This window comes from Mytilus edulis, chromosome 13, assembly GCF_963676685.1.
Source record: "Mytilus edulis chromosome 13, xbMytEdul2.2, whole genome shotgun sequence".
In the NCBI taxonomy this organism is placed as follows: Eukaryota; Metazoa; Mollusca; class Bivalvia; order Mytilida; family Mytilidae; genus Mytilus; species Mytilus edulis.
Window position 1 is genome coordinate 36,855,734 of NC_092356.1, and position 12,541 is coordinate 36,868,274.

General features: G+C 32.6%; 1 protein-coding gene across 1 annotated transcript; it reads right to left on the reverse strand.

The window, feature by feature from the left end:
* Window positions 1-1,277: 1,277 nt before the first annotated feature.
* On the reverse strand, window positions 1,278-11,756 carry LOC139501465 (solute carrier family 23 member 1-like). Its single transcript, XM_071290539.1, has 11 exons — window positions 11,223-11,756; window positions 9,822-9,979; window positions 8,656-8,771; window positions 7,689-7,765; window positions 7,067-7,248; window positions 6,071-6,191; window positions 5,237-5,393; window positions 3,983-4,236; window positions 2,882-3,155; window positions 2,386-2,481; window positions 1,278-1,721 (listed from the first exon to the last, which is right to left on the reverse strand). Exons 1-11 carry the CDS (start codon window positions 11,550-11,552, stop codon window positions 1,534-1,536), a joined length of 1,953 nt encoding a protein of 650 aa, XP_071146640.1. The 5' UTR covers window positions 11,553-11,756; the 3' UTR covers window positions 1,278-1,533.
* Window positions 11,757-12,541: the final 785 nt, after the last annotated feature.

Genomic DNA, 12,541 nt, shown 5'->3' on the forward strand with positions numbered 1-12,541 from the left:
TTTATGAATGTAAACTATAAGTACTGTGTCTTTTATGTGAAAATGTATAGCTTAACATTATAAGTTATTTGTTTGATAGTGATATGTATCATCATTTCTTGAAATTGGAACTTTTTCGGATTGCATTGTGGGATGAAGTGTCAAAAATGTATGAAAGGCAACTCTGTCTACTTAATCAGCGTAAAAATCGTTGTTTTAAAAGTGCGACTTTTCTCGTGTGTCTAAATGACTTTATATTTCATGTCATTAAGCAGTTCATAATAAGTAAGCTGAGATGTAATACAGATTTCAACTTTTGTTTTATTTAGTAACTGTAAATCTTAAAAAATGTGTGTTTGCCAAAAAAAAAAAAAAAATATGTCTTCACTAGGAACTCCAGAGCTGAAACCTACAGACTTCAGTTTAGCAGGGACGTAACTCTAATGCAATTTTGCGCATAGAATCTTTACAGACACAGTCAGTGTACCACAATTGTGCTTCCCAACGACATGTCTACTTAGCTACCGATTGATGCATCCAAATAATGACTGCGCGATACATTCTCCGAAATTTTGCAATCCTTGGTCATAAACCACACCCTTTCGTAGTAAGACAAAAAATTCTATATATAAAGGTGTCGTCCTAAAGTTAAACAACGTTATAAAGTTTATACTTAAAGGTCTCCACACTAAAATAGTGATGGACACAAAGACCTTTAAACACAGGCCCTCTATTACTGATGCTGTACCCTCCCTTCCTTTCTTTCAAATCTTCTGACACTTCTTAGTCATATACTTGTTTGAAACAAGTACAAACTGATATTATAATTTATGTTTCTTAATAAATCAATCAATACTACAAGGCATTGATGAACACATTTTATTAGATGTAGCTGCTTCATGTCCAGCGACAAATATATAAGTCACATATCAAAAAGGATAGTAACATATAGGTGTTGCAAAACATTGCTTTAGTTAATTTAAAACTCCAGTTAATAGATCATACAAAGCATTCAAGAAGAACTTTTAATCATTGATGAATCTGCATCATGTCCAGCGACAAATATATCAGTCATAATACAAGAAGATAGTACATGTATGTGTTGCAAAACATTGCATCTCCTTTTCTCCGTTCAGCGTGCACATGTCTTTTGCATATTTTTGTCGCTAGGTTGCTGTCTCATTGACGTTTACCCCACAATCTGTTTGTTGCACACTATATATTTGCAAACATGCAGTAAAAAAATGTTATTGCATGTATAATATAGTGAGAAAATGCAGAGGAGAAGACCAAAGGACTTAATAGAAAAAAAAAGCAAGGATGTTTTTCTTTCTTCAAAAACGACCTGTTTGGTCACTCGTATATTGGTTGTCTATAAATATAGTTCCTGACAGTTTTATGAATGTAAACTATAAGTACTGTGTCTTTTATGTAAAAATGTACAGTTTTTACTTAAATAATTTATAATGTTTTGAACATTTTTTTGATTTCCTATGCTCTTGATTGTCTACAATTTTAAACCAATTCAGTTTAATAGGCTACGATCAGTCATTGTTACTTCCGTCTTCTAAATGTTGGTGAAAATGGTATAAACCTCGTGAAAGATATTTTTTCAAGAAGGCGAGTGATGGCGGGTATCTCATAAACCTCCGCTGAATCTTCTATTTCTCCCATTGGTTCCTCACATTCTTCGTCTATTCCTCCTGTAGCCCAACCCACCAGGCCTCTCTCTTTCAAAGTTCCTTAAATTAAAAGTTTCTTATATTGATTTGTATATTCATCATTCAAACCATAATTTATAGTATAAACTTTATTTTGCATGTTAAGTTTTGCTAATAGATATAGGAAGGTGTGGTATGAGTGCCAATGAGACAACTCTCCATCCAAGTCACAATTTATAAAAGTAAACCATTATAGGTAAGGTACGGTCTTCAACACGGAGACTGTATACCAATCTTTCAAATATATAGTCTTCGTGCGTGTGGCCTTCAACAATGAACAAAACCCACACCGCACAGTAAGCTATATATTTATGTTATAAAAGGTCCCGAAACTGGTCAAGGCCACTATAGAAACATTGACTGATTAGCGGATATTGTCCCCGGAGAGGTGTTTTTTTATGTTTTTCGTATGAGCTACATTTGAGAGTATAAATTGGATTTACAGAATAGAGACAAATAGGATTAAATATAGAATAAAGGACCTGAAATATTATGAAAAGAGAAAACTGAAAATAACCAATAATGAATAAGGGATAACGGGGTTCTGAAGTATAAAGAATAGAGAAAAATGGCGAAAATGAATAAAAAATAGAAAATGTGATGGTCTAAAATTTAAAGAAAAAACACGAAGAACTCCCAATCCAGACTTCTTACCATATAGCAAATAATGGACACTTATACTCACCAGGAACTGTGTTATCAAGAAAACATGCTGTAAATCCACCAGAAAGATTAGGATTGCTCAGTACCATTTCCAAAAATCCATCAAGCTCTTGAATTCCTGAAGCACAAATATGAAAAATGTTCACTCGAGTAAAATATATAAAAGAGTATATATATATATATATATATATATGATATAAAGTTAAAATGAACATGCATGAGCTGAAATACAAAAACAGACAAAAATCCGAATATTTGAAAAATGAACCTCACATAAAGATAGTCGTTATAAGTTGAAGCATTTGATGAATTTAAAGACTCTGCGAGTGAAACAAAATTCAGTAAAATTTACTATACATTTTATTTTTAAACACCCCACTATGGTGCACACCTACAGTTACTGAACTTCTATATAGTTTGACCTCTGGTGGAGGGTTGTCTCATTCTGGTGGAGTGTTGTCTCATTTTAAATGATACTACAAAGTAGTGTGTTTAAAATATGTAGGTGCGCTACTCACCTGTTTTTATAGAAGCCACGTTATTTGAAGCCCAGAACGGTATCATCAATCCAATCATTATGGCAATGCCAATAATAGCCAAATTCCTATTTGAATTTATGTCTATATACTGTACATTTGACATGATTAATCCTATAAACATTCCGAATCCTAAAACTTGCACTCCTCCTAATACTGGATAAGGTATAGTTATAAACACAGCAGCGAATTTACCAACAATCGCACAAATGATCAGCATCAGAGCAAATACCTGATATACAAAACGACTGGCAACCTAGAAAACAAAACTTCAATGTAAGTTTTATGTAACAACAAAGTTTAACCCACTATTTTCTTCAGGAATATGACAATCGCAATCCATTCGTTCCATTGATTGATATCGGCGATCGTTTGATTTAGTCAGGTTTTATGAACTTCTCCATTGTTAAAATGTACCATGCGGCTCGGTATATTAGTATATTACACAAAACATAAGAGCTTTTCGGAGAAAAACGACATGCTGCATATTTTCTTATTTTACGGAAGGACGCATATATTTATATCGATATTTTCTCCTCCTGTACATGCATGAAACATTTGCAACTGGACGATAATCAATCATTAATCAATCAAGTGGATTGAAATGCTACTGTTTTTCGGCCCAACTGTATATTGCTTCCTCAGACGAAACTCATTTATTTTCTCATAGATATTCTTTTAAAATGTTAATTTAATCAAACCTATAGCGCTAAGATATAAAAACGACATCAAACATCATATCTTAACAGGAGAAGAATAACACTAAAAGGATATAGATAACCTTCTAATGCCTGACCCATCTCAATCTTTTATGGAATAACATTTTTTTATTTTTTTTAAGCGCTTAATTATCTTTTTTTCAAATTGTAACGATTTAATATAGCTGTTTATTTCTTGTTCATTTTTCCATTATCGTTTCTACGGACGGTATCCAAGTACAAGTTTTATTTACTCTACTCTCTCTACCTGCTCCATCACATAACTTATACATAATTATCATAATATAAATTCATGGAGTTTATTAAATCTAAAACAATTCTTTTATAATGGCCATCAAATTGGTAGCCTTATCAAAGCAAATACCCGTGTTATACCAATACAGCCGATGTGAGACCCAAATGTTGTTGTTCCATGTCCAGTTCCGAAGATTCCGGAAACAGCACACATAATTCCTTCTACACTGATTCCTCGATTAACTGCATGCACGGGTGGAGGAGGGATATGTGACATTTTGGCACATGCGTAATAGTCTGCAATCGAGTCTACTACCGATGTAAATGTTGCAGTTAAGTATGCAACGAATATTCCAGAATTAAAACCGATGCCACCAAATTGCCCTGTAAGAAATAAAAACACTTAAATAAGAACATTTAAAACATACTATGGAGACTTAAACAGTTCTAAAGAGGACAGTTGCCAATGTTGAATTTGGTGTCGTTATATTGTTTTGATTCGAACAAAAAATCAATAAAGCAACGGAATATCTTATTATCCGCCTAGTTCTTAAAAAATATTGAAGATATATTTGTTCTTTCATTTTTAAAAGCCATATATAAGTGGTATGTTTCAGATAACATTCAGATAGCGCGCAATATATTCCTTGTGCATTATCTTTTTTTTTTCCTTAGCCTAACTTCTAAATTAAATTTCATCGTAAAATTAGGGCAACATTAGTTCAATTATCAAGAATTAATAAAGATGAAATACACCCAGGCAAACAAAAAAATGGAGCTAGACTGCATAAGTCACCAAGGCTAGCGTCACCTATACCATGCCTGCTTCGCCTGCCGTATGAATCATGACTCAGTCAAAACTTTCCAATCGAGACAAGAGAAAATCGGTTAAATTACAATCTTCCATTTTCTGTGGAATGTTTTCATCTTTCTTTTTTCCTTCTTTTCTTCATGGTGCTTATTGTCATTTTTTCCTTTGTTTCTTCAAGGTTCTGATTATCTTTTACCTAGTTGTTTCCATGGTGCTAATCGTCATTTTTCTTTGTTTTCTTCGTGGTGCTTATTGTCCTTTTTTCCGTTGTTTTTCTTCAAGGTGCCGATTGTCCTTTTTCGAGTTTTCTTCATTGTGCTGATTGTCTTTTCCTTGTTTTGTTAATTGTTCTGATTGTCATTTTTCCTTGTTTTCTTCATGGTGCTAATTGTCATTTTTCTCTTATTTTCTTCATGGTTCTGATTGTCATTTTTTTCCTAGTTTTCTTCGTAATGTTGATTTGTCTTTTTTTTCGACTTATTATTTTAACCTCAATCTTTGTCGTTATTGTTGTTCGTGTGTTGAAAGTTCTTTTTCATTTCATTTCAATGAATGTTTTTTTTTTAAATGTACCTGGATAGGGCAAATAAAACCAAGGCGTTGTTTCAATAACATGACTTCTAGCATCTGTTCTGGCTTCGTATTCTTTCTGGGTTTTATCATTTGATAGGACTCCTGCTGATGTAAATATTGCAGCAATGCTCCAGCCTACCAATATGGCGATCAACATCTGCATAATATAACAGACTAATTTAGAATTAATTATAACATGATTGAGATGGGATGTGAGAAGCAATCAAAACATAACTTTTTGTCTTACAAGTAAACTTTGAGACGACAACACACAACAAACAAGCAGAATACTTCAGTTTTTAATATTAATTAATTGTGGGGAAAACCTGTTTTCTAATTCGACATAGAACTTTATTACATAGGTAACAAGCGTGGACACAGATGAGTGTGGATAGTATGTTTGGATGTTTGACAGTGTCTTATGACAAAAGGAGTTCTATGTTTTTCCTTTATGGTGTTATTAACTGTGTTGCACGATGACAACTAATCTGAGCATAAGAAGTGTTGTTAATTTAATAGTTAGTTTTTATACTAAAGACGGGCATGGAAGAGACAGTAATTACATTACTTACCAAATGATTATGATAGAATATGTTCCACATGTTTGATTTTGGATACATTTTGTAGCTAGGAGAGCAACGCAAGATAGGTTCATTTGTTCATGTTTTTTTTTTCTTAATGGGAGATGATACCTAGATTTTTACATGGGTAACAAAATTAGTGTCGGTATCATATGAAGAGTAAATACTAAGAAAATACATCCAAACGGACCTATCACATTATTATAATAAATATTTGTAGATATGTGAATCAAATGACATAAAAGTTACATACAGATAAAACTTGTTGTAATGGATATCTAACGATGTGAAATCCTCTGTCACTTGTCCAGAAAGGTAATGGCATTCTCCATCCAGCTAGGTATAAAGATGTGATCAAGGAAATTATCACTGACCTGTAAAACAAAAGTGCGCTTATGTATTTGTTTTTTTATCCTGCAATTAGCCAACTATAGTACATGTACCACATATATACATACAAATTGGAATTGTACAAATGGAGCCTCATGTTTGCCTACTTTATTGTTTAGCGAACAGCAATGTTAATAGGCTTTAGTTTACGATGTTTTGTTATATTTTGGATGAATAAATATCAAAATTGCGCTGTTGAGCTATATCTTCAAGCATTCCTAATTTGGTGATCTGTTTAGCAATGTTAGAATCTTATAGTCTACACAATAAACTGTGACACTGTAATTTGAAGTGAAGATTGGAAGACTCTTTGAAAATGACATATGCCTTAAATTTCTTGAATATGATAATTACTGAAAAGATCTAAGACTTGACCATTTTGCCATTTTCCACTATTTTAATAAACTATTTTAGTGCGTATACTTGCTTTTTATGTCAGCTTCTTAATATGTGCTAGGTTTTTGCTGTTTGTAATTATTTATTTGCATGCCAGATTTAATTTTATTTGCTGCTGAACTACAACTAGGCGCTCCAATAGCTTTCCATAGAGAGTTGTGCCATATGGGCCGTTGTTTGAGATTAGACATAAACCCCAACGTAAGGGGCCCCGTGTAAACGTTCATGTCACCGTGGTCGTGGTAAGCCTAGTAGAAACTTGTTGGATATGTTATTATTATACTACTTTTTTGTATAAGTTTTTATATTCGATACAAAAAAAATCATTTGATATCATGCCGAATTCACTGAAACTCTACCATATTTGAAATAGGTATTTCTTAGAAAACCATGGTCTCACCCTGAAATCTTATTCAAAACAAGCAAATATATAAAATCAATCAAACAGAAGTATTTATCTTACATGCTAGATATACCCCAGTGTATAGCACAAAAGTTCGCCATTATTTTAAAAACGGCCAATGCAATGAGCAGAATGGTTGGAATGACTGTGATTGGTCCAATAAACCTCATCAGAAATCCTACCATTCCTGTCAATCCTAAAATTGCGTGAATACATCCTGCTGCAATTAAGGATCCTGTAAGCTGTAAATAATAAACCATTTAAGCACATAATCGGTCACTTCAAATTGCCAACATTTATTCAATTTTGATACAAAGCAAGATCAAACTGAAACTGTTTACTGTGCTATATCATTGTGGGTTTACAGAAATGCACTGCTTTGAAAAATAAAGCTATTTTTTAGTTTTACTAAGAGTACCTTAATGTTTGTTGCTTTTATAGAAAGAGTTTGCAGATCTAGAGAAAACTTTACTTGTTCATAATCTTTATTGCAAATCATCTTTTCTATGCTCTTTTGATAATGCAAGTGGAAGACATGCAGATAACAGATGCATCTTATTAAATTTAATTATCTTACTAAGTATGTTTTTTGGCTATCTACTTTGTGTATTTTGATATTCATTTCAATTAACCGTTCATATTTTTCAAATTTAAAATACCACATTTCATTATGATTACTCACAATTGTAAACCTTGGATATATAATCGTCTCTCGTATATGTTCTTTTGTGTTGTTAGAATATGCAAAACTTTGGTTTACTAAAATCAACACATTTTTGAATTAGAATAGATGATTTGTAAACAAAATATTATTGCTATGAAGAAACTTAGATCGAGTTATATGTGAATTTTTGTCAAGATTTAAAACAAGGAACATTAAAATGTATAGTTCATGCATGGTTTTGAAACACCCAATGCATAGATATCAATTTAAGACAAACTTATATATAGTAAAGACATAGATAGATAGATAGATAGATAGATAGATAGATAGATAATTTTATTAACCAATCATGGTGCCCAAAATTTGAGCTATACAATCAAATGAATTACAAAATAAAGCACAGAAAATGATTAAAGTACATTTAAACAAAAAACCACATGAATACACATTTACACTAATTAACCTGATATAAACCAAGTTATTGACAAAACATAGTTTTTATGGGTGTAACCACTTTTTAGAATCTATATTAAAAGTGATAACAAATTATATAATGAGGGATGTTTTAATACTGTACTCAGCCACGTCCGGTCTGGTGTTCAAATGCGTCCATGAGTGTAAAAGATAGATCTGCATGGCAGTTTTGAGCCTGTATATTGAAAAAACTATTTTTCAAGTGGCAGACACAATTACTCGCTCTGTATCTGTGTGACTATTTTTCAGATTCTATGGCATGGGTTTTCAGGACGAAGTCAATAACACAGCCTTTGAAAACTAAAACAGCCATTTAAAACTAAAAGAGTAAAAAAAAACACAATGCAAACTTATATATAGAAGCAGAAGCAATAACAATCAATTTAGATCTAAAGTAGAGTTAAACCTCCTGCAGTCCAAAAAAAGGCACCCGTATTCGTTGCAAGTAAAAATTAAAAGTTCATGCATTAAATTCTCCAAGTTTACCTTTCGATGGAGAAAAATAACCTACCGCCTGTGTTGTTCAGAAAACTATTGTGATCTGAGTTACATTTCCACTCTTCTAGGTTTGTTATAGCTAGTAGCGGTATAATGTAGGCTGTGGTTGGTCCTTGATATACAGGCATTCTGAAAGTGTAATCAGTAATGATAATTGAATCCATCAAAAGTGGAAAGCAATAGAGGTAGATATCAGAATATATTACGGATTACAAATGTGTCGAGGTTTGTGATTGGATAACAACACAGAGATGTCAGTATATATTCAGGAAACTGCCGGGGTATATACGACGTTTTTATCCCCAATTGGAACCTCAAAAACGTCATCATAACACCGGTTACTATGTGACGCAGTCAAAAGCTTTCAGACTGTCAGAGGCTCACAGAGGGAAAATAATGACATGCTTCAGTCAATAATACATTTTTGATACAAAATCACGCAATTTACACTTTTAATACTTAAATTTAATGTTAAAAGTGTTATTATAAATTATTACATACACGATAAATTATGTTCACAGCAAATTAGAAAATCCTTCACGTATGCCGAACATATCAGGTCAGGTTTTTCAATATATATGTGTTGTCAACAAATACCTGCGCTGGAAAATAACATTAAGTCAGGTATAATCCGTAATATATGTGTAATTCAGGTCTCAGAAAGGGTATATACTGTGACATTCCCGGCTTAGGGCTTATATCCCCTTCGCCTTCGGCTCAGGGGATATAAACTCTAAGCCGGGAATGTCACAGTATATACCCTGTCTGAGACCTGAATAACATATAATGTGTATAAAGGAACAAGCATAATAAATCACAATAACCGAAATCGCATCATCGATGAACCCATTTCCGAATAATTAGATTGTTAAAAAGTTTTGGAATGGGTCCATTATGTTGTAGGTTGTAATTGTCATATACAATATGGTTTTTTGGTCTTGTTAAAGATTGGTACCATATACGTTGTGAGTATATTGGTATTAGTTGTAGGATGTTACAATATACTGTATGGGTATTGGTACCAGGTCTTTGTTGAAGGTTTTTAACCATATACAGTAGGGGTATTGTCTCTATATGCCGAACACACAAGAATAAATTGGAACTCGTCCTAAATAGATTGACTACATACTATTGATACTTTGCGTAAACGATCCATTACGGGTACATTCAGCTTATTACCTTACACCAAATGTAACTTGTACAAATGTTGTCAAACCACTCAATAAAATTGTAGTTGATAATAATCTAGCTTTCAATTCGTCATCATCCCGAGCACAAGTTACCTCTGCTACCAATATTACAAGTGTCAGATTCCATGGCAATGCCAACAGTGTGTTCTAAAAATACAACCAAAGCTAAAAGATGATATATGATGATGTCCGAAAATGACTTCGGTCTGTTTACGTGAATCCAAGAAAATTCACCATCACGTCACAAAATTGCAATGATTTAACCTGAATTCATCCACTTTACTTTTGTACAGATATAAAATTTGCTCTTTGTCTTTTAGTAGAGTGCACAAAGAAGCATGCGGACTACACAATTTAAGTAAAACATAGTATTTTCCTGAAAAAAGTGTCTCTTGATTTTGCAGATAATTAAGATAAGAAGCTTAGTTTCAATCTTTAGTTAGTTAATTTACATATAGCTACCCTTTGATTTAAACATGCTCGCAAAACGAGTATTGATAGATCCGACTCACTGAATTCTTAATTCAGATAAGTCTATTTTCATTTTTCCCCACAAAATGATTCATGTGTAGTTAATTTTTTTACTATCTTTATATAGAAAAAATGAAACTGTCCAGCACAACAGTGGTCTTGATTTGTTATCCGTTAATGTCGTTCCAAATTCACAGCAGGATTTGGTGAAAATATAGGACGAGGTATGTTAATTAAATCTCATTCTGTGATATAAACTTTTTTCAAGGTAATTGAACTTAAACTTCTGTGACCACGAATATATATCCAATACTAGCATCACAGATGAAACAATATGATTGAAGGTCACAACAATACTGCATCATGGTCACAGCAATACGGTACCGGTTTTGTTTTCTGATATGTTTTAAAACAAACTCTTTAGTGTTCAATACTGTTCGAATTCAGACTACAATTATTATTTCCAAAATAAATACATTTGTTATTCCCAAACTTCATACAATTGTTATTTCCAAACTTTATACCATTGTTGACTGAACTTGTACCTGCATTAAAGTTACATGTGCCATGCAGGTAAACCAGATGTTGAAAACTTTAGACACACAACAGCACAAATTTACATAGAAAAAAATGTAAACCACACCACATGGCCAAAACGGAAATATATATAGTCGCAAAACAATAAACCATTGCAGAAAAAGTAACAAAATTGATACGGAAAAAGTATTGACAGGGAAAATGTTCACAATTTATCAGATAAATATCATTTCGGAATATATATACTCTGTACAATTATATGCACAATGAGTATAGGCTCAGGCATTTTAAATTTAGAGCTATTCATTTAAATATAATTATAATAGTTATACTATATATAGAAATGGATATTAAGATAATCGAACTATATAAAGATTCTCACCTGAAAAGCAAAGAAAAGGGTGGACTGCAAAGCCGGTCTGTCGCTTACTTTATACAACAATTTAGCTGATTGGTCTTCTATCACAACAGAGTCAGATTCAGGGTCTTTCTTTTCCTTTAGATTTGAATGAATAAGACAGTACTCTTCTTGGTTTTCTGAATCACAGTTCTCTATTGACCGCTCTTTGGTCATTTGGAGTTCCTCATTTTTTAACGCCTCTGTGTCTTTATTCTGAGTCTTATAGATTGGTGCAATTCCTTCACTGTTCATTATCATTCCATTATCTATTGTATGGACATCATCATTGAATAAGTCATTCTTTGATGTCATTTTGAATGACAATATATAGTGTATGCTTATTTACCTTATGTAAGATCAAATACCATTATTAACACTTCTTACTGTATATTTGTTTTCGGTGGTAGCCGTGACTCAAGTTATCAAGGAGTGATAGTGAATATTTTTTCTACATTATGCATAGATCAAGGCCAAATCTAGGTTGACTTTAAGCATGTTAAGCCATGATTTGTTTACTAGTATATGGTTATGGTAATTTAGTGCACCGATTTTGAACCTGTATGTTGGCTGCAAATTAGGAGTGGCTATAAATGCAATATGATTTTGTTTAGATTAAAATGCCGTGGCACGAGTAAAGCCACCATGTTTTAACTAGTTTCAAAATCACTATAGTAATATTTCATTGATACAATTTTAAAATCTCTCTGCCTTAAGAAAACGGTCACGTTACACAGACCACGTACGTAACGGGTATATGGATGGTATTTGAATCTATGATCATGTATCGCCATCAGTTTGATAATAAAATAGCTGAAATTTATCTGTCAATACTTTTGGGGCATGCAGACCTAGCCTGAATGTTAGCTATAGTCGGTCATTAGTAGCGAAGACATATACTATGTTAGTTTGTCTATGTTTGTAATGGGAACAGTAGGCTATATCTAATTATACTTTTGTTCCTGGTATTAAAATAAGCTTTTGTTTAGATAAAGAAAATCTGAATAAGGTGTTTTGTGTCAAACTGATTTATCTTACCATTACGACCATTTTACAATAAGAAAAGATAACATGTAGACTTTATAGTGAATCTATAGCATGCGCCGGAAAGTAAACATCAGTACGTTGATGGTTTTCTGTAACAAAAGAAGAGAAGAGAAGAAGATAGTGAATGTACAGTAACACAGCCAAATGTTGAAAAAGAAAAAAAATAATACCAGGCTACCTTGGGTTGTACAAGTCAAGTTTAATACTTCTATATATATGCTTATATTACTATTTTTTATGTGAATTGAACAATTCTT